Raw genomic sequence first — 26,333 nt, 5'->3', positions numbered from 1 at the left:
GCTCAGCCTGCTCTCTTATAGAACCCAAGACTACCAGCCCAGAGATGGTCCCACCCACAAGGGGCCTTTCCCCCTTGATCACTAATTGAGAAAAATGCCTTATAGTTGGATCTCATGAAGGCATTTCCTCAACTGAAGCTCCTTTCTCTGTGATAACTCCAGCTGTGTCAAGTTGACACAAAACTAGCCAGTACAGGTTCTGATGTCTTCTTGGTGCAGNAGTGACTAGGGGTGGGGCAGGGAACATAGGGAAGTTTTGTTGCTGCTGTTGCTGCACCTGTCTTTCTGAGAACAAGTAATGGGGTCAAAGCATCTATGGGAGATGATAAAGCTCAAGTTGACTGATGGTCTCTGAGGTGAAGTTTGAGGGTTGAAGGAGAAAGAAACATCTCTCACCTCGAACAGTGAGTTGACAGGTGTGTACAATCAAGCGATCATGACTGGAAATATGCATTGCTGAATCAAACTGTATAGGTATAGGCATGAGGTCATCCTGGTAGCTAAAGTTGAGGAAAAAGGCCTTAGCCTTAAAGGACTCTGTTCAGAGAAGGATGCTATAGAGAAGGGAAACTTATCAGGACCATCTGGAGTTGGGAAGAATGCGTTTCCAAGAGAAGTCATTTATTTTGAAGTTGTGGCCAGGCTGTACAGAAGGAGGACTTAGAGGCACAGACCCAGGAACAAGAAATATCCCCTGGGTTCAGGAGGGCAGACGACAGACAGAATAGTTTCGTAGAAAAGATGGAGAAAGAGACTTTGGGCAATGGATGTCCCTGGCTCTGAGACGCGATTCTCCTATACGACACGATCGACCAGAACAGGAACCTAGCACGGCCTCTTTGGAGGACATCAACTGGGTCAGACCGAGACCACTGGCAGGCCGGCCTGCAAAGCCCAGCCCGCGGGCGGGTTCCTGTCCTGCCTAGGAGGCTAAGCGCATCCCCTGAGTTCAGAAAAGAGGAGGCTGGAGTGAGGGGTGGGTCCTCAACAAAGAGAGAGAGCGAAGCTGCGGAAGAAGCTGCGGAAGACGGGAACGGTAACTCAGCTCGCAGGAATCAAGTTCCGTAGGGCTGATCCCCACCCCGCGCCCGAGGGAAATAAAAAAATCGCCGTTTCCCTTACCTGACTACGGTTGCCGAGCCCTAGGCACGCGCGGACGCCCACCGCAAGGGAGGAGCGCCGTACCCGCTTCGCGCTAGGAAAACGGAGCAGGAGAAACCGAGCCGAAAGAATCCCAACAAGGTCTGCTCTCGCAGTCCCGGAACGTCGTCCGCTATGCCCGCCCCAGATTCAAATACGGAAAGTTGGCGTTCCACAGCCAATCAGCGCGTTGCAGAAGAGGCGTCCGTAGAGCCACCTGTGGCCAATTGCAAGCCATATTGACTGGCCCTGCCCTTCTTGCGCAGGGAGTTCCGCTTCCGGGACTGAGGGCACAGTGGGAGCGTGGGGGCGTATGGGAACTGTGGTCTAGCATCGCGGGCCGAGAGGGCTTGTTGGTAGCCAGTGACTGGCCCAGAAAATCTCATGGTCGGCCGCGAATGCGGTTGGAGAGCGGTTCGCTCTGGCTCGGCTTTTCTCAGCTGTTAAGTGGACCCAGTTGCAGTGTCTCCTCCGAGCTGTTTGTAAGGGAGAAGTTGAAACCTTACAGGGGTGTCTGGGCGGCTCACAGCTTGTGGGTCAGCTTAGGAGTCCGAGAACTCCCCACTCAGAATGCCGGGGGCGGTCTCGCGAGACTCTGTCTCCCAGGGTGCCCTTCGGGTCAACCCGACAGGGAAATTGTCTCCCACAGTGCCCCGCGGGCAGCCTGAGGAGGGGACTCCATTTCCTAGAATGCTTTGCGGGTGTCTGGACAGGAAGCGCTCAGATTCTCAGGATGCCCCAGGAGTAGCCTGACTTGGACTCCGTTTCCCAGAGTGCCCCGCGGGCGATCTGACGGTGGTGGCTGCGGCAACAAACCAACTGTCCAGAACTGGACTCTCCTGCCTCTGCACGGCCCGGTGAGCGGCGGCGGGATGGACAGCCCTGAGGTGACCTTCACGTTGGCCTACCTGGTCTTCGCAGTGTGTTTCGTGTTCACGCCCAACGAGTTCTACTCGGCCGGGCTCACAGTGCAGAATCTGTTGTCGGGCTGGCTGGGCAGCGAGGACGCCGCCTTCGTACCTTACCACCTTCGCCGCACTTCCGCCACACTACTGTGTCACTCACTGTTGCCTTTAGGTGAGCCTCCTGTGTGCCGGCCGGTGGTTGGCGCTTAACCGGGCGCTTGGAGACTCCAAGGGTGAGGAACTGGAGCAGAAGCCGGTCAAGATCAGGAGCAAGCAAGCGGGATCTCTGCAGCCCTGGCTGTGAGCTGAGCGCTCTAGAGCACCATACGCTCTTCCAGTTGGGAGGCGGCGGCCCGGGCGCTGTCCTGCGAGTGGTGCTCGGGTGGGGCTAAGCTCCAGTCTTTGACATCACTGCGGCTGGAGTGCAGAATCGTTCAGCCTGCTTGCTATGTTGGGCGCTTTAGGAAAGAGCTCCTGTTGATTTCATTACAACGGGTTGGAGGGCTCCCAGGGGAAGGTGGGTGTAAGGAGAGCAGGCAGAGATGAAGACAGCCAAGGTTGGGAATGTTAATGCAGAGTTTCCTTTGCCGGGCTAAGTCTATGATCCTGTCCAAGGCCATGGTATGTGGTGCCCCAAGTGCTAGTGGGACCTCTGAGAGGCCCATCTGTTGGCTCTTTGGAGGAAAGGTTGGGGAAACTGCTGGAATATAGCAGTGATTGAAGTCTGGGATCCAGATGAAGGAGACCTTTGGAAGCTACAGGGACAGGGAAAGATAGATCTGGGAGAACACATGTCTGCTTGTCTGTCATACTTGCAGCTCTGGGCGCAGGAATGATTGGTGTGAAGCAGCTGCTTAGGCTCCAGAGAGGCAGAGGCAGGTGTGGTAATAGAAACACTCAGATCTGTTTTGAGAAGAAGGAGGGTGGAGGGGACTCCATTGGAGAACTGGAGATGGAGTTGGCATGGCCATGTAGTTTGGTTTGGAGACCTAGTTAGTACACTGCAAGGCATATAAAAGAGAGTGGGGCTCTGAGGCAGGACTCCTGACCAAGGGCTTTCCAGTGGACACTCCCATACCAGAACAAGGAGCCCAAAGTTAATAAGCACAAGTCACTCAGGGAAGTCATATTGAGAGCAGACAGATGGTGGAGCTGTCTTCTGTTGCTACATAAGTTATTTTAACATGTAGTGAATTGGCTAGAAGTAAACAGTTACTATTGTTTTTTGCAGATTGGAGCCTGCTCAAATAGTACCTTACCATCTGCAGATCATTTTGATGTTCAAGTTGCTCCCTGTTGGGTTAACAGGGCTCTGAAACTGGTTTCTCTGTTCTAGCAAGGTACCCTATCACTGGGTACTTGCTCATTTTCTTGTTCAGTGTCCCAGCTCTGAGATGGGCTATGTTGGCTCTGCCTCCTCAGAGGAGGCAAAATTGAGATACCAAGACACAGCCCAAAGAACTGTCTCAAGTAGGCCAGTGGTCAGTTTATGTAAAGTCCTTGTTTCCTTTTGGTTTTCTAGGAAATTTTTGTTTATTTGTTTGTTTTTCTTTGTGTAGCCATGGCTGTCCCAGAACTAGATCAGTAGATGAGGCTGGCCTCAGATCCACCTGCCTCTGCCTCCTGAGTGCTGGGATAGAAAGCATGAATCACCACCAACCAGCAGCTTTGATTTTATTTGATTTCTACTTGGCTTTGTCTGTGAAGTTATAGTAGTAAATTGCAAATACTTTCCTTTAATATGAGGTACCATTGCTCTGGCTAAGGGCTGAGTCAGGCCTGCTGTGGAGGTGAAGGGGTAAAAGCAACGTGTCCTGGGAGCTAATCATGCCCTAGGTTACCAAGACAAGGCTTAGGGCTGGCAACAGAAAGGAAATAGCTCTTCCCTTCCCCAAGCACAGGGAGAGTGCTGTGGTGTTCAGATGGGTTACCATGGGAGGAGGAGAGCCCCCAGCATCCAGGTCTTCCCCTGAGATGTCTTTTCTTCTGCAGGCTACTACATGGGCATGTGCTTTGCAGCCTCAGAAAAGCAGCTCTACTCCCCTGGTCAGGCCCCAGAAGCCTGGCAACTCTTCCTTCTCCTGGCTGTGACCCTTCCCCTTCTCTCCTGTACCCTGATCTACTACTGGTCCTGGGATAGGTGGACCCGACACCCACTGGCCCAAACCCTGGCCCTCTATGCCCTTCCACAGTCTGGTTGGCAGGCCGTCGCTTCTTCCATCAACACAGAGTTCCGACGGATTGACAAGTTTGCTACAGGGGCACCTGGTGCCCGAGTGATTGTGACAGACACATGGGTAATGAAGGTGACCACATACCGTGTGCATGTGGCTCAGCAACAGGATGTTCACTTGACTGTGACAGAGTCACGACAGCATGATCTCTCGCCAGACTCAAACCTACCTGTGCAGCTTCTTACCATACGTGTGGCAAGCACCAACCCTGGCACACAGCCCTTTGATATTCGGTAAGTACATGGTGGTTGTGGATCATGCACTTCTTAGGAGATGTTAAGGGTAGAGGAAGACTAAGGCACTGCTGGGGCCTATATGACATTGGTCAATTGACCCCTTTAGTGTCATCCTCCTTCAAGTTTGTTTTGTTTGTTTGTTTTTTGCCTTCTGCTTTTTTTTTGTCTCTCTTTCTGCTGTCATTGAGCTGTCCCTATACCTTCTTGTGATGGCCTAGGAATGTAGTTTGGTGGCACTTTAGCTCCAGACTCTTCCTGTCCATCCTGCTGGGGATGCGTGACCAGTGACTCTGCAGATTTTGCCTTCACAGCCATCTTTAGTAGCTATGCCTTTACAGCTATCTTTGGTGGCTACTTCACCGAGGTGGCTTGTTTTTCCTGGCCCTGCCTGCTTTTGGTTCTGAATGACTTTATGTTGTGACCCAAGGGCAGATGGTCTCAGCTCATCAAGCCATGGTTCTTGCAGGCTGAACTCATCAGAATATGGCGAACTATGTGAGAAGCTCCACGCCCCTATCCGAAGTGCAGCCAATGTGGTCATCCGCCAGAGCCTGGGGGACCTCTTCCTAGAAACATTTGCATCCCACGTGGAGGTCAACCCAGCCTATTCTGTACCTAGCAACCAGGTGGGGGCTGGCCCGGGTGGGAGAGTGGGTGGGACTCCTCCCAGGACCATCCTGTAGGCCTTTCTGTAACCCCTTTTGTTTCAACTGCCTCTCTGTAGGAGCTCGAGGCCTGTATAGGCTGCATGCAAACACGGGCCAGCGTGAAGCTGGTGAAGACCTGTCAGGAGCCGGCTGTGGGCGAGTGCCAGCAGTGTTACTGCCGACCCATGTGGTGTCTCACTTGCATGGGCAAGTGGTTTGCCAGCCGCCAGGATCCCCAGCGCCCTGACACTTGGCTAGCCAGCCGTGTGCCCTGCCCCACTTGCCGTGCCCGCTTCTGCATCCTGGATGTGTGCTGTGTACGCTGAGCATCACAGTATGATCTGTGTCTCCATTGGCCACTTCTGGGGAGTGCCTGAAGCTCTTTGACTTTGACAAGAGGTTCTAGTTAAAGCACACACTTAATCTACAACCACTCTCTACCTTGAGTCTATGGTCAGTTGAAGAGTTTTAGAAGAAATTCTCATGGAAATGCCCTATCCCTGGACCTTCAGCCTCTTCTCTTCCAGTTTACCTCCAGGTGGGGCTGATATGCCACATAGGATGCTTCAAAGCCCCAAGACATTGGAGTTTGGCTCAAGAGCCTTTACTTGGTCTGTTTGCCTTAATTCTATTACATAGCATACCTGTACTTCAGTTAAAAACCAGACCCTATGGTGTTGGGTTGACACTGACAGTTGAGAGGGTCACCAGGGTACCACTCTAGTGTGAAGTCCTCTTCTAGGGTATCCTGGTGACTGTGGCTAGCCAAGGGACCGCTTCTTGGTAGGAAGGCATGACAGAGTACTTTCCCAAGTTCCTCACGAGGGTTGCATATGCTTTATAGAGGGTCCACAATGCTTTTGTTGTCTTGTCCTGCTTCTCTAGTCCAGGGGAGACCAAGAGCTCACACTCCTAACCCTAGGGAAGGGTTTTAGGGAGCCAAGGACCAGAGAGCCACAGGACTATCCAGAAAGAAACCCACCAGGGGTAAAGCACAGGGTTAGCCAAGCCCTTGTGGGGTGCTTGGATCAGGATAGGATACCTCAGTGGTTAAGGTTTTGATGGACGCACATATCCATAGATGTACTCACTTATCTATGGTACAGATGGGTGGGGAAGAGACTGCTCTTTACTCTCCATCTCTGACACAAAGTGTAGCTGCTAGAGGGAGGACCTCTCCTTCAACTTGCCCTGAAGCACTTACATTTAGTTGTTGAAAGCAGTAGTGGCAGACCAAGCTAGCCCCTTATCCAGCCAACACTGCACCTAACCCCAGGGATTTGCTACCAGAGCAAACTCAGTTCTGCCTGTCCCTGAAGTATGACCAGGAGACAGCCAGTTTCAAGGGCTGTCTGCCTAGCAGAGGCCAAGTGGTTTGAAGTTATTTTTAACCACAGAAGAGTTAATTTTATACAAATAAATGTAAATGTAGCTAAATGATACAGTATTTAATAAAGTGTTCCTTTTCAAGTGATGTGTACTTCATTTTGTTTAACCTGGTAGTAAACCAAACTTTTGCAGTATTTTACATCGTGGCTGCAGGATGTTGGGAAAGTCAGATGAATATAGTCACAGATCAGAAAGCTGTATTAGAAACCAGTGTCAGGCCGGGCGTGGTGGCGCACGCCTTTAATCCCAGCACTTGGGAGGCAGAGGCAGGAGGATTTCTGAGTTCGAGGCCAGCCTGGTCTACAGAGTGAGTTCCAGACAGCCAGGGCTACACAGAGAAACCCTGTCTCGAAAAACCAAAAAGAAAAAAGAAAAAAAAAAAAAAAAAGAAACCAGTGTCAGTGCTTGGTGCGTTCAGAAGGACAAGCCCTTAGATGGCTCCACATAGTTACCACCATCCCACCCTCTCACGCTGCTCTGGGCCAGATCCACTTCTTAAGGGAAGAGTCATTGCCCACATAGGACAGGTGGGATCTGCAGGGGCCCGACCTGCGTGCTGGAGACTCAAGCACCAGACAGGGCAGACGGCCTTGCAGGGAAAAAGAGGCCACTAAGTTAGTTGGCTGCTAATGGACGGCTTGTACGGTTTTAAAGCTATGGGTTTAAGCTAGAGGCGGGCGCTCCCGGACTACAGTGGAGGTGGGTAGGAGGGGCCGGTCCCGATCTCGGGGGGCCGGCCCTCGCCATGGCCACACCTCCTGACTTTGAGAGGCAGTGGCGCGCACTGCCCAATCTCCCGCCAATACCCCTCGGGCCCGCGAAGGGGCAACCAATCAGAGGCCCAGCTGCTACAGCGCCAGCCTCCTGGAAGGCCGTGGGGGCTGGGGGAGGTCGCCAGTTCCTTTCCGCCTTAGTCGGGCTATCCCATTTCTCCCGCCCTCCGGACGGCCGCGTTAGGCGTTGTAGTTTAGCGACTGCCCGCAATCCCAAGGCTTGGGTTGGAGCCGGGTCCGTCAGGCGGGCGCGCAGAGCTGAGAGGGACTCCCCCGCAGGTGCGCGTCCCGTGGTTTCGCCCGACGCCGCGCGCGCGCGGGAGTTACCGAGGGGCGGGGCCGCTGCGCACTTAAGGGCGGTTGGGCAAGGCGAGCTCAGACCTCGTCAGTGCTGTTGCCGAGTGAGGAGCTTGCTGCCGAGCTGCTCTTCAGACCTCTGCCGCCATGGCCTGCAGACCTAGAAGCCCACCCGGTTATGGGAGTCGCCGCGACGGTGGTGCGAGGTAAGCGGGTCATGCGGTCTACGAGTCCTCGATTTCTCGCCGTCCGTAAAGTAAGGGTTCCCTGAACCATCCGTGCTTGGGGGCCCCGCCCACTGACCGCAGTCTGTGTCCTCAGCCCGCGGTCCCCTGCGAGATGGAGTCTCGGACGGAAGCGCAGAGCGGACGGAAGGGACCGGAAGCCCGAGGACTCCGAGGAAGGCGAGCTCCAGACTGCGGACCACCGACCAGAAAGGTGGGCCCCGACTCCTTGGAAACGGGTTGGTCACTCGGGGGGGGGGGTTGGAGGCGGACCCTCATCCCGTGGCACTCGGGTTTTCGAAGCTGGTGGAGTAGATTAGCTTACTCTGGAGATTCTCTTCAGTTTTGCCCAGTGTTAGAAGCATCTTACCAGCGACTGATAGGTGGCAGCAAAACTGGTTTTATCCGGAGTGGGTCAGCCTTTATATTTTTCACTCATAAAGTCAGTAATGTCAAGGACTACTACTATGAACATCTTGTTAAAATGTTTCGACCTCCCAACCCTCCCCTGCTTCCGGGGCGGGGGAGGGGGAAGAGAGAGTGAGTTTGTGTGTGTGTGTGTATTGGGGCGAGAAATTAGGTTTTACTACCTGAGTGAAAGCGAGATACAAACCAAAATTGAGTCCTAGGTTATTCATACTTGTAGTTGGGTCCTTCCATTTGATAAGCTTTTGCCACAGTGTTTAGATTTTTTTTTTTTCCCTGAGGCATTGTGCTTAAGTCAGTGAGGTCCCTTAGTAGCCTGATGGAGGCAGGCTAGCAGGTGAAATAGTAATTCAGAGAGACCAGGAGTGCCTTAAGAGTAAGCTGGTGATGTGGACTCCTCAGGGAAGTGCTCTCTTTGGGGACCTTTGTGTAGTGATTGATGAAGAGGAAAGCGATCTCAGAAATTTTGACCATACCTTCTTTTATGGGCTGTGTGGTTTGCTAGATGGCTGACTAGAAGGGAGGATAAGATAAGCATGGGGCTGCCAAGCCCAGTGAAGGGAATTAGTGACTTAACTCAGTGACTTCTGAATACACAGGCAATGTTGATTGAGGATAGAAAAGTCAGCCTGATTGAAACCCATTTCTGTTGGTGCCAGTCATTTCTCATGATAGCAGGAGCAAAGGATGGGCAGATCTATTTTGGGAGGGAATTTTGTTAACCTTGGGGAAACTTTCAGGTGAAAATAGGAAATTACCAGCACATCTCTGAAGACATTAGACTAGTTGTGGGAGTATAGGAAAGGCCAGAGGCCAGCCTTAAGGTAGATAAAAGGAAGGTGATAGCGTTTGTATCAGTGATCTCAGGTGTGATCAGGAGTTAACAGGCAGGAGAATTAGAAGTTCAAGTTCTTTATTTGCTACACAGTGAGACTAGACTATCTTGTCTCAATGAAAGCAAAACAAAACCAACCAAATAAAAACCTTACTGAGCTGAAGCTTCTTCAAACCCTGTCATGGTCCCAATTATCTGAAAATAAATGTTAGGGGTTGTGTGTGTGTGTTTTAAGACAGGGTTTTTCTGCATGACCTTGACAGTCTTGGAACTCACTAGGTAGACTAGGCTGGCCTTGAACTCAGAGCTCCACCTGCCTCCCAAGTTTTAGGATTAAAAGTTATTTTTATGTGTATGAGTGTTTTGTTTGATAGACAAATATACCGCATGTGTGCCTGGTGCCTGTGGAGATGAGAACATTGGAGCTCCTAAAACTGGATTTATGAGTGACTATAGGGGCTAGGAACTGAACCCATGTCCTCTGTAAGAACAGCAAGCATTCTTAATTGCTGAGTCATCTCTCCAGTCCCAAATGTCAGATTCTTAAATTCTGTGGGTCTTGGCATCTAGATAATCCCCCCTTGGTTCATAGGTTGCCACATAGCCACTTTGTCATGCCAGTGATAGGAATGGTTTTAAAGACTGGGTCCCATTTTGTAGCCCTGGTAGACCTGTAATTCATGACATAGGCCACCAGGCTGGCCTTGAACTCGCAGAGATCTTCCTGCTTTGAAGTGCTAGGTTTATAGGAATGTTGGAGTATAGGAAGCGGATGCATAAGAGTTTTCAAGACTATATGGTAAGACTTGTCTCAGAACATAAAGCCAAGTTCCATAGTAGGTCCTCTTCACGGTACTGACAGATCTAGCACTGATTCATAGTAGCCAGGTAGACTTTCTAGTGAAGTCCAGACAGGCTTTGAGAGATTCCAAACACACCCGATCTGCCAAAGCCATGGCATATTCTTTCCTCAAAAAAAAAAAAAAAAGAAGATAAGAATACTTATGATTTAAATGCATTTTTATTTTGTTGTAGCTTTACAACTCCTGAAGGCCATAAGCCCCGTTCTAGATGTTCTGACTGGGCCAGTGCAGTTGAAGAAGATGAAATGAGGACCAGAGTTAACAAAGAGATTGCAAGGTACACACTTTGTTGTGGCTACTTTGTGGATTCTTCTACACTTTGTCTCCCTTCCTCATTTCACCCTATCACTAGGTAGGAGAGAAAGAAGCATAAAGGGGAAAGAGGGAGGGTCCTTTTTGAATCTTTCCTTCTTTGCACACACTACTAACAACCTTAATAACCCTCTGAACGACCAACAACCCTGCCTCATTGCACTCTAGCATTTATAGGCCCTCTGAAAAATTCCCAGAGTTCCAAACATCACACAATCGCAGAAACTACTGCAGCTGTCAAAACCATGCTTCTGTTAGAGCATGAGGCAAATCATAGCTGCTGCTTTGCAGCCCCATAGCCATACCTGGTATTAAGATGAAAACAGAGTCTTCTAGTATTTTGTGGGTTTTGTTTTGCTTAGTTTTTGTTTTTTTTTCAGAGTTTCTGTGTGGTCCTGACTGTTCTGGAACTTATCTATAGACCAGGCTGGCCTCAACTCAGCTGCCTGCCTCTGTCTCCCAAGTGCTGGAGTTAAAGATGTGCACCACTACTTCCTGGTTTCTGCTTATTTCTGTGTGTGTGTGTGTGTGTGTGTGTGTGTGTGTTTTTAAAGGAAACCAAGATTCCAGAATTCTTTTTTTTTTGTTTTGTTTTGTTTTGTTTTGTTTTTTTTGAGACAGGGTTTCTCAGTGTAGCCCTGGCTGTCCTGGAACTCACTCTGTAGACCAGGCTGGCCTCGAACTCAGAAATCCGCCTGCCTCTTCCTTCCGAGTGCTGGGATTAAAGGTGTGCGCCACCACGCCCGGCAGAATCCAGAATTCTTATTAAACTTTTGTAATATTTTTTTTCAATTACTAGCAATTCATAGGATATTTTAGAATAATGGTTCTCAAAAATCTGCTCCTTGGTAATGAGCTTACCTAGCATGATGAATCCCGAGTTTATTGATCCCTTTACAGCACAAAAAGGGAAAACTCTAGTCCTTAGGCCAGCATCAGCTTCCCTTGGAATCTTGTTAGAAATACACATTTGCAGGCTCCTTGGGCTGCTGGAATAGGACTAGGTAGTTTTGTTTGGAAAAAAAAATGCCTTTAAGTGAGTGCTTCTAGTTTGAAACCCCCATCTTAGTAGTAATAGGACTATGGGTGGCAGCGGTAGTGGTGGTGGTCTTTCTCTTTTCATCTTAATGTATGCATGTGCACATGTGCAGCTGTACATTGAGAGCAGAGGTTGCCATCAGATGTCTCCCTCACATTGCTCTTACTGAATTCAGACCTTGATAATTTGGATATTCTACCTAGCCAACTTAGTATGGGGAGCACATAGACCTGCCTCTAAAGCACTGGAATTAAGAGGTGACGTCTAAGCCCACCCAGGGTTTTTTTTGTTTTGGTTTTCTTAAGTAGGTAGTACAGATTCAAATTTTGGTTCTCAAATTTGTATGAAAAAAAGCTCTATCCATGAATTTATCTCCCCAAATTCTATAAGCTTTTTATTTTTTATGGCAATGCTAAAAGTTGAATCCAGGGTTATGCTTGGATATGCTCTCTCATGAAAGTGCTTTTTACTCAGTCGGCATAAAGAAACTAGTCCACATGGTTACCCATAGTAGCCTGAGGAGTTGCTTTATCTTTTAGGGCCACCACTCAGGTAAAGCTAGATCCTTGGCGCTGCCAGAGAAAAAAGTTGGGCCAGTATGAATCAAAGTTGGAGATTATTAAAAGACATTTCTAACATAGATCGTAAGCACAGGGACTACTAGAAAGAGATGCTGGGGAAGAAAGCAAAAGACTCCAGAGTTTGGATATGGGCTTTCTAGAGTGTAGTCATTAGTTATCTTTATGGTAGTCAAATACGGTATGTTGGTGCTCTGGAATGGTTTTTCAAAGGATTGAAAAGATCTTGAGGTATGCCTGACAGAATTTCAATTACTAGTGTAAAACTAAGTCAGGGGATGGAGCTGTTTCTGTGGATGGAGTACTTGCTTCACAAGAATGACACCTGAAATTGGGATCTCTAGCACCTTCATAAAAGCTGGTTGGACCTGTGGCTTGCCTATAATTAATACCAGAACACTTGGGAAGCAGAAGTGGAATTCCTGGTAGCAAGCTGACTAGACTAACCAAACCAAGGCCAGCAAATGGCTCTGTCGGGAAAGGCACTTGCTTCCTAATGACCTGAGTTCAGTTCCTGGGAACCAGCTCCTACAGATTGTCCTCGTGAGAGCACACAAGACTCACTCACACACACACACAAACACACAAATAAAAATGGAGTAGACTAGCTGAACTGTAAATTCTGAGTTCATGCAGAGACCATGCCTCAGTTAAATAGAAAGTGCCTTTGAAAAACAGCTGATTGACTCTCAAGGCCTGCTTGGTCTACATAGTAAGTTTCAAGGGTTATACCTAGAAGTTCTGTCCCAAAAAAGGAAAAAAAAAATGATCTCAGGGAAATCTGGAAGAGTAAGAACCGACTGAAGGTTGTAGCACTTAACCCTTAATCCTAATTTACTGTTGGTGGGTATTTTCTTGACTAGGGACAAGGTTTAACCTTGAATTCTTGATCTTTCTGCATCCACTTCCTGAGTGATGGGAATAGAGTCATGTCACCATGTCCTATTTATATGTGGAGCTAGGGAATCATATTTTTATACATGCTAAGTAAGCATTTCCAACTAGGCTATATCTCTAGCTAGAGAAAGGGAAGAATTAAAATTTACCTGGGACATAAATTGCAAACAGATAGACTTAAAGAAATAATGCTGACCCATTTCACCCATAGTTCAGTGGGTGAAATTTGTTTCTAAGCTCCATGACCTGAGTTTGACCCCCAGAACTCAGATGAAAGGGGAGAACTGGCTCTCATAGTTGTCCTCGACCTCTGCACAGGCATGGCATGGATGTACAGTGTCTGTAGTACCCGCATGGTGGCTCACAGCTGTTGGTAACTCAGACCTCTTGTATATGAGCCTGTGTGTGGGTCCCTCTTCCTCCCCACCCCACCCTGCCCCCTGAGACAGGGTTTCTCTGTGTAGTCCTGGCTGTCCTGGAACTCACTCTGTAGACCAGGCTGGCCTCAAACTTAGTGCTGAGATTGAAGGCGTGCGCCACCACTGCCCGCCTGTGTGTGTGTGCGCTCCACATATGCCTGGTGTTCATAGAAGCCAGAGGAAAGCATCAGATCTCCCTTTTGCTGGAGTTAGCCACCATGTGGATGCTGGGAATGAAACCTGGGTCCTCTGGAAGAGACGCCAAGTAATCTTAACTGCTGAGCCATACCTTGTCTCCAGCCCAAAATGTTTTTAAAGAAAAAAGTAGTACATTTCCCGTTGTAGACCAAATCCCTACAGTTGTAGTCAGGGTCTAACATAATGAGCCCAGGCTTTCCTCACACTCAGCATTCACCCATTGCCAAAGCATGTTGTTCAGAAAAAAGCCTTCGTTTCTGTTTGTTTCATGTGTGGTATACTTTTAAAAACAGCAGTATTTTATTCCGTTCTCAGGTACAAAAGAAAACTACTCATAAATGACTTTGGAAGAGAGAGAAAATCATCATCGGGAAGGTATGCGCTGAGACATTCTCATTTGGGAATGAAAATTTTCAGGGATTATTGCCCCAGCATTTATTGGTTGGTTGTTTTTCATTATTGTGTACTGGAGATTTGTATCGTACAGCATCTGAATTATTTTGTTTTTTGGTTTTTTTCAAGACAAATTTTCTCTGTAGCCTTGGCTGTTCTTGAACTCAGGTCTGCTTGTCTCTGCCTCCTGAGTGCTATGATTAGAGGTGTGTGCCACCACCTCCTGGCCCAAAATCTGGATTTTGGTAGGATTCCTATCATGTAAAATGGAGAGGGGGGACTGTTTCAGTTTTTTTCTTGGTACCTAGTAATCTTAAATTCAAAGCTTGTTTAATCTTCATTCTTTTCAGTTCTGATTCAAAGGAGTCTATGTCTTCAGTGCCTGCTGATGTGGAGACGGATGAAAGTGTCTTGATGAGAAGGCAGAAGCAGATCAACTATGGGAAGAACACTATTGCCTATGATCGATATATTAAAGAGGTCCCCAGGTAATGTCACGTAGGCCTGTCCCAATCCTGTCCCACAGCATTGTACCTGTTAAAGAGCTGCTTATAGTAGACACACATGCTAGGAAATATTTATTAGTAATTCATAAAAATTTACTTGCAAACCAAGAATAGATTGACTGTGAACATGAAGATTAACAAGCACTTGTTTTTACAACTTTGAATATTAGGTAGCATTTTATCCTCAGGACTTACAAAGTGTGTCATTTTATAAAGTATGTAGTTATTAAAATGCACAGTGGGGAAATACAAGTCAAGTTAAAGAATGAAGTATCTTAATTGGAGAGCTGGACATGGTGGTTGTGTAATGATTATGTGTATGAAGCCTGGCTGAGGCAGGTAGATCTCTGAGTTCGAGGCCAGCCTGGTCTACAAAATGAGTTCCAGGACAGCCAGGGCTACACAGAGAAACCCTTGTCTCAAAAAACCAAAAAAAAAAAAAAAGAATGTTAGGGGTTTTTCTTGTTTTTGTTTTTTCCTCTCTGCATGAATGTACAGAACACCATGTGTGTGCCTGGTACCTCTGGATAGCAGATGAGGGTGTCGGGTAACCTGGAACTATAGTTACTGATGGTTTGAGCCACGGTGTGGCTACTGAGAGTCCCTGAGTGGAGAGAGAAGTTGCCATTCCCTGTGTATGGTAGATAACACATTCTGCGTTTATTTTCTCCCTCTCCCCTCCCCTTTGCCTTCCTCTCCTCCCACCTTCCTCCTTTCCTCTCTTCTTTCTTTCTAAGACAGGGTTTCTCTGCAGCTTTGGCTGTCCTGGAACTCACTTTGTAGACCAGGCTGGCCTCAGAACTCAAGAGGCAATGCCAGCTTTATTATTCTCTTGAACAGACATACAATATAGCTATGTGTATCTGTGTCTTTAAAGCAGAATTGGAATTAAAACATTTTCTAGAATGTGGGTTTTAAAGGAAGAGTGAGATTTTAAGAAAGGATCTTGTTCATTTACCATTCTGCCCCAGCCTCCCAAGTGCTAGGAGTATCCCCCCCCAACCCCCCAACAGGGTTTCTCTGTATAGCCCTGGCTGTCCTGGAACTCACTTTGTAGACCAGGCTGGCCTAGAACTCAGAAATTTGCCTGCCTCTGCCTCCCAAGTGCTAGGATTAAAGGCGTGCACCACCACCGCCTGGCTGAGATACTGCTTTTAATGGACTTCTTTGTTCAATTTATGGAATCTCAGTTATTACTGGGTGTGGTGGTGCATGCTTTTCATCTCAGCACTCAGGAGACAGAAACGGGAGGATTTCTGAGCTTGAGACCAGCCTGACCTACATAGCAGTATGAAAAAATAAAAAGAGTAAAAAGAAAAGAGAATATGAGTTATTTGTTAAATGTTAACCCCAAAGTGTTCTGAAGTAATGTTACGTCCTGCAGACACCTGCGACAACCTGGAATCCATCCCAGGACCCCCAACAAATTTAAGAAGTACAGCCGGCGGTCATGGGACCAACAGATTAAACTCTGGAAGGTGGCTTTGCACTTTTGGGATCCTCCTGCTGAAGAAGGATGTGATTTGCAAGAAATGTATGTCTTTCTTTCTTTATCTCTTGTCACAGTGACAGATTATTCTGAACATTGCTGAGAACAGGCATTAGCCTTCAGGCCTGATCTATTACACAGAGTTGTGGATGCCAGGGAGGAATTTACCTCCTGTTCTGTATTTAGTCTTTGAGAGTTAGAAAACAGCTCAGTCTAGGACAATTGGCTGTGTGTGCACTTTAGAGGACAGCTTTGGGTGTCAGTCCTTACTTTATACCTGTTTGAGGCAGGTTCTCACGTTTGTTGTGTTTGTTACTATATTGGCTGGGGGCCTGTGAGCTTTCTTTGACATGCATTCTAGATTCCAGAATTAGGGCCTTATGCCTATTTTCCACTGAGCACTCTTCCTAACTCAGTCCTATCTGAGCGGTTTTGGTTTAGATTTTGGAGATAGGGTTTCTCTGTAGTCCTGGCAACCCTGGAGCTGGAGGAGGTGTAGACCGTGTGGGCCTTGAATGCAGAAGTCTTTCGGCACTCATGAGTACTGGGATTAAAGGTGTGCACTACTATCTCCTGTCCTCTATTTTATTCTTTTTTTTTGTTTTGTTTTGTTTTGTTTTTTTTCTTTTAGGTTTTTCGAGACAGGGTTTCTCTGTATAGCCCTGGCTGTCCTGGCACTCACTTTGTAGACCAGGCTGGCCTCGAACTCAGAAATCCGCCTGCCTCTGCCTCCCGAGTGCTGGGATTAAAGGCGTGCGCCACTACGCCTGGCTTTTTTTTTTTTTTTTTTTTTGGTTTTTCGAGATAGTTTCTCTGTGTAGCCTTGGCTGTCCTGGAACTCACTCTGTAGACCAGTCTGACCTCGAACTCAGAAATTTGCCTGCCTCTGCCTCCCAAGTGCTGGGATTAAAGGTGTGCGCCACCATACCTGGCCTCTGTTTTATTCTTATTTATGCATTTTTTACATATGGGTGCTTTGCATATATACCTGCACAATAGAAGGTATTGGATCCTATTATAGATTGCTATAAGCCACCATTCAGTTTCTGGGACTTGAACTCAGAACATCTGGAAGAGCAGTTAGTGCTCTTAGCCACTAAACCATTTCTTCAGGGCCCGTAGACCCCATTTGATTCATGCTAGGCAAATGTTCTTCAGACTGGGCCACATCCCTAGCTATATTTTTGGTGTTTTGATTAGGGTCTTAACTCTAGCACAGGCTCACCTTGAAGTTCTGACTTAGAAGGTATTGAGGCTGTATCATTCCCCTCTTGCTTTTCAAGAATGTTTATAGGGCCAGGAATTAGTCCCAGGACAGTCAGAGATAGATAGATAGATAGATAGATAGATAGATAGATAGATAGATAGATAGATAGATAGATAGATAAACAAAAAAGGAGCTTGGAGATGGCTCAGTGGTTAAGAGCACTGGCAGTTCTAGAGAACCCAGGTTCAATTCTTCACATGCCAGCTCACACCTGGAGGGTCTGTCACTCAGACATGCAGCAAAACACCACTGCAGGTGAAATAAACAAACCCAAAAAAGGATATTTTCGGTGTATGTGAATTCTCAGACTAGTCCTGAGCTGGATAACCTTTTTTTTTTTTTTTTTTATTTTGTTTTTCGAGACAGAGTTTGTCTGTGTAGCCCTTGCTGTCCTGGAACTCACTCTGTAGACCAGGCTGGCCTCAGAAATCTGCCTGGTTCTGCCTCCTGAGTGCTGGGTTTAAAGGCGTGCGCCACCACATCCAGCTTGGGAGACCTTTCACTTGTAGTTGGTATCAGTTTTTTGTGTTGGGTTGATTGGTCAGGAATTAAATTTATCAAATATGAAGTGTTCCTTAGGAAACAACACTGTTGTCGTGGTGTTTGGCTTTAGCAAACTTTGTGATAGCAGCGGGTGATTGACAGGCTTGTTATGTTTCATTTCTCAGACAACCTGTAGATCTTGGGGAAATGGAGACAGAATTCACAGAAAGCAGCTCTGAGTCTCAGACAAGTTCACAGGATAACTTTGTAAGTACTTTGGATCTGTCTCTTATCTTGGGTGTTTCAAGTCATTTGAGAGTACATACCACTTTACATAACCAAGGTTAGAACTGGTGTTTGATTATAATGTGTCTGAATAAATGACTTTTTTCCATCAAGAAATACCAAATTGATCACAAATTGGGTTCTGAGCAGTTTACCTCAATTTGGGCTTTGGGTCATTCTCCAGTGGTGAGCTCCTGGTGTAGGGGTCACCTGAATGCTTCTGAAGGGAATTGGTTAGGTTTTTTCTTTTTGTCTTTTCAAGATAGGGTTTCTCTAACAGCAATGCTTGTCCTGGAACTCACTCTTTAGACCAGGCTAACTTCAAACTCAGATCTGCCCAGTCCTGGCTGTTCTGGAACTCACTGTATAAACCAGTTTGGCTTTGAGCTCACTAAGGTCTTCCTGCTGATGCCTCCTTCATGCTGGGATTTGCCTGGCCTAGGGACTAGGGTTTTTTTTTTTTTTTTTTTAAGTTAAAGCTAGGTGTGGTGGTGCATGCAGGAAGATGAGAGAGTAACTCATCCCCAGTAAACTGTTTGAGCTATACAGAATAGTCTTTTCATTGGCTCAGTAGTTAATGACCTGGTATATTTGTTCAGATATATCTACATTTATACAATTCACCTAAAAGGTACCTTTATATTTGTGATTAAGACCTTCCATTACTTATATATATAATATCTAGGTTCTGAAGTGGCAAAACTCGAAAGACTTAAAACACAAGCAGCTATAAGCTGATCTTATGCTTTGTTTGATTATGGCAATAAACAAAGGTGCATTGCCTTATTCTGGTTCCCATCTGTCACTCCAGGTGTACTCAGCTTTATTGATCTTTTTCATAGCAAACAATGGTTGGGACAAGTCAGAAGTAACATAAATGTAATGTATGTTGGTCTTGGCTTTGTCCTGCTCTTGTGGGCGAGTTCACTTGTGCTCAGAGTAACTACAAGGAAGCCTGTGTGATGGACTGATGCAGGTGTGACTGCCTCTGTTTTCTAGGACGTGTATGCTGGCACACCCACCAAAGTCAGACACGTGGACTGCCAAGCGGAGGATGAGTTTGATTTGGAAGCTTGTTTAACTGAACCTTTGAAAGACTTCTCTGCCATGAGTTAACTGCCACCTGGTGGTTACTCGGAGAAATGCGTGGCTCTGCCTGGCCACTGGAAGGCCTGAGTGGCTTGCATTTGTATTTGTTGTCTCTGTTAAGAGTTTATTTTCTCATGAGAAATTGTTTTTCTTGCCTTATTTTTATGTATGGTAAATGTGTTAGGCATGTTTTACATTGTAAATGAAGCTAAATGCAGTGGAGACTTAACCCTATTATCTTTCTGCCCCCCAAGTTAGACAACAGGAAACTTGTGGTTTTCCACAAGAACTGGAGCCTTCAGTTGCCACTTTTCAGACGTGTTGGCAGTGCATTTTAACCATGTGTCTATGGGACCAATTTAGAATCAGCTGCCTTTCAGGCAACTGATAAAGAACTCTCAGTCAGGCAGCTGCAATGACTCTGTAAAAACTTATTTTCTGGTCTTTTATCAATGTGAATGTAGTTTTCCCTCATACAGAGCTCTGGACAAAGGATGCTAAGCTATTAATGGGCTGTATGTAAGTTATATAGTTTTAATTTGGAACTTGAAATAGCATTAATGTGAGGTAAGTATCTTAGCACATGCTCTATGAGAGTTGAGGCAGAAGAGAGGGATTTAGAAAGAACCTTTGTTTTTTTAATGATCAGTTAATTTACCATGTAATATTGCTGTAAATGATAATGTGTACAGATACTCTGTTCATGTATTCAGTTGTAAACTTGTCAATATTTGCATTTCTATTGCTTTTGTATGGAATGATAATTGCAAAAATAAAGATCCTTTAACTGGCTTGTAACATTGCCCTATACTGTTTGGAGGGTCAGGGCAAGCCTTTCTTTTGTACCTGAACCACTTGTATGGCATATGGGAATGTTACTTCCCTTCGGTGTGAAAACCATGCACAAATCTGGTCGGTAGTGGCCAAGTACAGACACTGTTTCCTTGTTAAGTTCCCGTCCGTCGGATCTGTATTGAGACCGTGATGATTATAATGCTCTGACATGAGACCTGCTTACATGTTCAGGGTAAAGCTTCACCATTATGTGCCTAAGCACAAAGGGCGGGTGCTTTGGTATTCTTGACCTCTGTCCACCTGCAGGTTCTATGTCAGCCACAGTAATGGCCCTGAAGACTTATAGTAGGGCTGAGATCATCAGGTTGAGATGAGTGAGCAGGGTGAGGTAGGGGGTCTAGTGATGCCGGGTAGGTGGCATTTGAGTCATGCCTTGAAAGGCAGCCAGTGCAAAGGCCCTGAGGTGGAGTAGAGGTGTGGATAAGTTGTCTCTATGAGCCTAAATGTAGACGCTAGGAGGACTTGAAACAGTAAAAGCTGGAGGAAAGTAGGGGAAACAGTACCTCCTGGCTCTTGCCCTGAATAGTGTGGTTACTGATATGTTCGAGGAAGGCCTGCTGAATCCGGAGTGGAATCTGAGTAACTTCTCTCCTGATGGCAAACAGTGCTAAAATTAGATGTATTCCAGAGTACAGACTTTCTGTTAATGGTAAGAATTAAGATCTAGAAGATTGAGACCTCTAAACCATAGTGCTGATGATCTTACAAACATGTTCCCCAGGGGAAGCCCCCCAAAAATAACATTTCAAGAGCACATACAGGTATACAGGAAGGTTAAAAAAATTTATTTTGATAGTTTGGCAGAAATATTAGAGTTCACAGGAATGGGCAGTGGAAGTGCAATCAGCCTTTTAGGCCTGGGGATCTTGTAAACAGGAAGCAGGTTCCAGAATCCAGAGGCACACAGGTTATTCTCCATGAACAAGAGGGAGTACCTAGCCACCTAGAGAGCAAAGCCAGGAGCCTGGAGTCTAGCCCTTGGGGAGGAGCTAAGCCCTGCTTAGGAATGCTTTCATGGCATATGCAGATGGGAGTTGAAGATTTCAGGGTTGCTGTGGGCTGGCCACCACAGACAGAGCATGTTCCTTCTAGTATGCAAGCTGTAAATTGTGGAGGCAGGCAAGCCTGTTAGCAGGTCTTTAGCTTGCAAAGGAGCACAGGAGCTCATACCCACCATTTGGTAAGTTCACACCGGATGACCAGCCAGCCTCAGCAGTGTGGCGCCTGCTTTACTCTGAGTGGGATGGGCAGCCAGGGAAGCCTGGAGCCCAGGGATGACTCAAGTCTAGCAATGCCTGAAGAAAGCTACTAGACTTGCCATGAGTTCTAGAAATCCCACTCCCCACCCCGTGCCCCATGTTTAAAGACAGGATCTTATTAGATAGCTCTGGCTGGCTTGATAGACAGTCTAGAAAGACCAGGCTGACCTCAAATCAGTCCACCTCCCTAAAAGGCATACCTTATTACACCTGGCTCTAAGTTTTGAGTGTTCTTACGCAGCAAGCCTTCATGCCCTGCCTCTCAATGCTGGTACTATAATCTAGTACTCTTAAATCTATTTTCTACATGAATTCCTATTTTAATAACCAGTAAGCTAGGGACCGAGTTATCTTTTTAATGTGTACACTCTGTAAACACGTGCCATTGTGTGTGTGTGTAGGTCAGAAAACATTTTCAGAGGTTGCTTCTCTCCTTTCACTGCATTCCTGAGATTGAACTTGGGTCATCAGGCCTGAGCAGCAAGTGCCTTTACCACTGAGCCATCTTGCTGGCCCTAGCTGACTGTACGACACAGAGACAAGAAATGTCAGAACTAAATTAAGTTGGTACCAGCATGATTAATTCTTCACAGTCCAGGCTGATTGCTATCTCCTCTCCCTGTGTGTCTCAGGGTAGATGGGTCAGCTTATCAGGGTTGTCATCCCTCAGCCTCTGGCTGGTGCTCTTTGTTGGGAAGCTGTCCTTGTTTCTGGATGCCGTCAGGATCCTGTCTTTTTAGCAGTTCTGCTGCTGAATTGCTAACATGTCTCTTTGGATGGAGGCTGTCAGCTGAGACTCAAAGGCAAGTAAGTCATCAACTCTGCCTGGACCGAAGGAGTTTCTGAGCTCTGGGCAGCTCTTCTGGTGAGCTCATGAGGCCCAGGGTCCTCCCTGTCATTGGCAGGACATATTATTGTCATTGGCATGGACAACTGGACATTTGTCCATTGGCAGGGACATGCCATTGGCAGGACAAATGACATCCCTTGTAAGTTGGCCTGTGAGCTTGTCTACTTTGAGGCTACACTGGTGCACTCTGCATACCACGATATATTTTAAAATGTTGGTTTTATTTTTCTTTGTTGTCATTTTAAACTTACTGCTTCATCATGTGTACTGCATGTATGTCTGTATACCAAATGAATATAGCATGCTCAGAGGCCAGAAAAGGGCATCAAGTCCCTTGGGACTGGAGTTAAAGATGGCTCTGAGCTGCCTGCCATGTGAACACTGGGGAACTACACTTGGATCCTCTGCAAGAGCAGCCACTGTTCCTAACATTAAGTCACCTTTCCAGCCCCTCTGTTTGGTTTTTAATATTCGGACTTTAGACGTCAGCCACTTTATAAAAGCCAGACGGCTCAATGGTTAAGAGTACTGACTGTTCTTCCAGAGGTCCTGAGTTCAATTCCCAGCAATCATATGATGGCTCACAACCATCTCTAATGGGATCCGATGCCCTCTTCTGGTGTGTCTGAAGACAATGACAGTGTACTCACATTCATAAAATAAATAAATCTTGAAAAAAAAAATGCCATACTTCAAAGATACATAAGAAAGCTGGAGTGGTGGTTCGTGTCTGTAACCCCAGCACTTGGGGTGATGGTGGTGCAGGATCAGTAGGCCTAGATAAGTTTCAGATTCATTAGACCCTATCTCAGTAAAACAACAAAGATGCCTTGATTTTTTTTTAAACGTATTTATTACATGTAAGTACACTGTAGCTGTCCTCAGATACTCCAGAAGAGGGCATCAGATTTCGTTATGGATAACTGTGAGCCACCATGTGGTTGCTGGGATTTGAACTTGGGACCTTCGGAAGAGCAGTCGTCGCTCTTAACCACTGAGCCATCCCGCCAGCCCCGCCTTGATATTTTTAGAAAACAACAAAACCCTTCCTCTAAGTAGAAGTGTGTGCAGGAAGCAAAGCTTCAAATATGGGTCTTTAGGACTTGATGGATAAGGGTCCAATACAGACTGACTGCTCTGTCATTAGTGTCTGTGGCCTATCATACAAGGGAGTTTTCAGTGTGGTGAGATCTTTCCTCCCAGTCCTGTGTCCTTATGGCTGCAGAACTTGTCTTCAGAACTCCATTTATAAAATTGGCACAATAACATAATCTCCCCCTCCTGGGATGAGGATTCCAATGCCATGGGGTGATGATGCCCAGAAGGGATACATTGGTGCCTCTGAAACACCATGCTCCTGAACTCAGGACACACTGAATTGTGAAGTGGTGTGAGTCACCCTCTCCAGGCCTCCTTTAAGTGCTTTTTCTTTACAGAGACCTTGGTGACAATGAGTACTCACTATTCAATCTGAGGTAGTGTGCTAACCAACCACAGGAAATAGGCTTCCACTACATAAGTGGATGCGCATGTGCCACCACCACCTATCTGCAGGTTCTTAAAGAAAACCAGGATTCACAGGAGGGCTCACAACCGTGTTCACTCCATTCCAGGGGATATGTTGCCCTCTCCTAACCACTGTGAGCACTAGGTATGCATGTAGTGCACATGTGCACATGCAGACAAATTTATAGTTGTAAAATTACAAAACAAACAATGACTTACTGAGACTGGGAAGCAAAGGCAGCTGGATCTCTGAGTTTGAAGTCAGCCTGGTCTACAGAGTTCCAAGCTAGCCAAGAATACGCTGTGAGACTCTCTCAAGACAAAACAATCAAAGATCCCATTTAAGATTGTTTTTGGAGTTGGGGATGGTATTGATAGGGTTTCTCTGTGTAGCCCTGGCTGTCCTGGAACTCACTCTGTAGAACAAGCAAGCCTTGAACTCAGAGATCTGTCAGCCTCTGCCTAAAGGTGTGCACCATCACCAATCCTAGCCATATTATATTGTTGGCATGTTATTGTAATCTATGTAAAGATTATCCTTGTATTGTTCAAATGCTGATTTCCATGTCCCCATATCTGGCTGCAATCTAGACATGGCATTGGTTTTTTTTGTGTGTGTGTGTGTGTATGGTTTTTTTGTTTTTTCGGTTTTTTTCTCGAGACAGGGTTTCTCTGTATAGCTCTGGCTGTCCTAGAACTCACTTTGTAGACCAGGCTGGCTTCGAACTCAGAAATCCACCTGCCTCTGCTTCCCAAGTGCTGGGATTAAAGGCATGCGCCACCACCGCCCGGCTGGCATTGTTTTTTTTTTTAATTATTTGTTTATTTTTATATGAGTACACTGTGGCTGTCTTCAGGAGACACCCTTAGTGTCTGCTCTCCTTAGTGTCTGTGGCCTAGGAGAGGAGGAGGTTGTGAGCTACAATATGGTTGGTGGGAATTGAACTCAGGACCTCTGGAAGAGCAGTCAGTGCTCTTAACTGCCAGACCATCTCTCCAGCCCCCTAGACATGGCATTGTAATGCTTAATCTAAGACTCTCCTGTCTTAATGTATAAACATTGCTCCCCACCTATCTCTGGTTGTTCATTTAAAAAGCCAATGACTGGGCAGAGGAGATAACTGGTCAGGACTTCTGAGGGGCGGGATAGAAAGGGAGAAGAAGAGAGGATTCACAACGAGGGGGTGGGGACCAGAGGCCACCTTGAGAACACACATGGAGCACAGAGAGCCAGATCAATACTAAAATGCAAGTAGTTCAGGGGTTCTGGTTGGGAAGTAGCTGGATTAGAGGATTAGAATAGATTAGTATCTACTCAGTTATTGTGCCTTAAAGCCTGTTGAATAAATCTAATAATCTCTGTTGCAATTATTTGGAAGATAGCCTGATTAGATGAAAACACTGCCACTTTTTAATTTGCACTAACACCATATTTAAGCTTTTTTTCTCTCATGTTAAGAACCAGACATACCGGGGGCTGGAGAGATGACTCAGCAATTAAGAGCACTGACTGCTCTTCCGAAGGTCCTGAGTTCAAATCCCAGCAACCACACGGTGCCTCACAACCATCCGTAATGAGATCTGATACCCTCTTCTGGTCCATCTGAAGACAACTACAGTGTACTTATGTATAATAAATAAATCTTAAAAAAAAGAACCAGACATTCCTATAATGTCTGTCCTGGGTAATCTTTCCTATACTACTCTTGAGTCTGTGCTACACCCTTCTCCATCCTACTGAACCCCAGGATTGCATCAGTTGTCTCTTTGGTCCCTGAATGATTTAGATGACACCTGGAATCCATTTTAAAGGAAGGAGGGAAGGAAGGCTAAGCATGGCCTCCTATGGAGGTGGTGTCTCCCCAGGGCCTGCTAACTGCTTTGTCTCCAGGCCCTTTGCAGCTGGTAATAATAACAGGAAGCTGAGGCACAGCCTTTTTCCCTGTGGTTTCTCCTGCAGTTGAAAATGTTCCTGGGGCAGTGGTGGTGCATGCCTTTAATCCTAGCACTTGGGAGGCAGAGGCAGGCAGATTTCTGAGTTCGAGACCAGCCTGGTCTACAGAGTGAGTTCTCGGACAGCCAGGGCTACACAGAGAAACCCTGTCTCGAAAAACAACAACAAAAGGAAATTGTACTGGCTAGTTTTGTGTCAACTTGACACAGCTGGAGTTATCACAGAGAAAGGAGCTTCAGTTGAGGAAATGCCTCAGTGAGATCCAACTGTAAGGCATTTTCTCAATTAGTGATCAAGGGGGAAAGGCCCCTTGTGGGTGGGACCATCCCTGGGCTAGTAGTCTTGGTTCTATAAGAGAGCAGGCTGAGCAAGTCAGGGAAGCAAGCCAGTAATGAACATCCCTCCATGGCTTCTGCATCAGCTCCTGCTTCCTGACCTGCTTGAGTTCCAGTCCTGACTTCTTTGGTGATGAACAGCAATGTGGAAGTGTAAGCCGAATAAACCCTTTCCTCCCCAACTTGTTTCTTGGTCATGATGTTTTGTCCAGGAATAGAAACCCTGACTAAGACAGAAATGTTCTGTAAACTATTTTGACTTAGCCGGGCATGGTGGCGCATGCCTTTAATCACAGCACTTGGGAGGCAGAGGCAGGGGAATTTCTGAGTTTGAGGCCAGCCTGGTCCACAGAGTGAGTTCCAGGTCAGTCAGGGCTATATAGAGAAACCCTGTCTGGAAAAAACAAAAAAAGGCAAAAAACCAAAAACAACTATCTTGACTTTAGGGCTCTCTGTATCCCCTAGACCTGCCTTTATAACCTATCTCCTAGATTTTTTGTTTTGTTTTTGATATCCAGAATTTTAGTTACATGCCAAAAGGTATCCACAGTCTCTGAATCTTGTAACTGAGGCCTTATTTGGTATGTTACTTCTCTGGTGACAAATAATTGACAAAACCAAATTTTTTTTTTTTTTTTTTTTTTTTTTTT

At 46.5% G+C, this 26,333-nt stretch overlaps 3 protein-coding genes across 7 annotated transcripts in view; 2 read left to right on the top strand and 1 right to left on the bottom strand.

The window, feature by feature from the left end:
• Positions 1 to 1,710, bottom strand: part of Tacc3 (transforming acidic coiled-coil containing protein 3) — a 14,219-nt gene extending 12,509 nt beyond the window's left edge. For 2 of the 3 annotated variants that reach the window (XM_029477025.1, XM_021162818.2), the window contains exon 1: positions 1,123 to 1,710. The gene's annotated coding sequence lies outside the window, so the exon portion shown is untranslated. Of the gene's footprint in view, positions 1 to 396; positions 505 to 1,122 lie in introns of those variants that run through there. The other variant, XM_021162820.2, reaches the window with a different exon arrangement.
• A 147-nt stretch (positions 1,711 to 1,857) lies between these two features.
• On the top strand, positions 1,858 to 6,636 carry Tmem129 (transmembrane protein 129). 3 transcript variants are annotated; one of them, XM_021162777.2, is made up of 4 exons: positions 1,858 to 2,278; positions 4,038 to 4,512; positions 4,982 to 5,141; positions 5,240 to 6,636. In XM_021162777.2, the coding sequence occupies exons 2-4, from the start codon at positions 4,046 to 4,048 to the stop codon at positions 5,486 to 5,488; spliced, it is 876 nt and encodes a 291-aa protein (XP_021018436.1). In that variant the 5' UTR covers positions 1,858 to 2,278; positions 4,038 to 4,045; the 3' UTR covers positions 5,489 to 6,636. The 3 variants fall into 3 exon arrangements, with proteins under 3 accessions (XP_021018436.1, XP_029333907.1, XP_021018435.1); XM_029478047.1 differs by having other exon boundaries at positions 1,858 to 2,562; XM_021162776.2 differs by having other exon boundaries at positions 1,859 to 2,217.
• Positions 6,637 to 7,452: 816 nt separating this feature from the next.
• On the top strand, positions 7,453 to 19,722 carry Slbp (stem-loop binding protein). Its single transcript, XM_021163065.2, has 8 exons — positions 7,453 to 7,827; positions 7,943 to 8,059; positions 10,142 to 10,246; positions 13,728 to 13,787; positions 14,156 to 14,293; positions 15,696 to 15,845; positions 17,736 to 17,817; positions 18,835 to 19,722. The coding sequence occupies exons 1-8, from the start codon at positions 7,769 to 7,771 to the stop codon at positions 18,949 to 18,951; spliced, it is 828 nt and encodes a 275-aa protein (XP_021018724.1). The 5' UTR covers positions 7,453 to 7,768; the 3' UTR covers positions 18,952 to 19,722.
• Positions 19,723 to 26,333: the final 6,611 nt, after the last annotated feature.

This window comes from Mus caroli, chromosome 5, assembly GCF_900094665.2.
Source record: "Mus caroli chromosome 5, CAROLI_EIJ_v1.1, whole genome shotgun sequence".
NCBI lineage: Eukaryota > Metazoa > Chordata > Mammalia > Rodentia > Muridae > Mus > Mus caroli.
The sequence above is the reverse complement of the archived record's forward strand: the minus strand, read 5'-3'. Positions and strand labels throughout refer to the sequence as shown.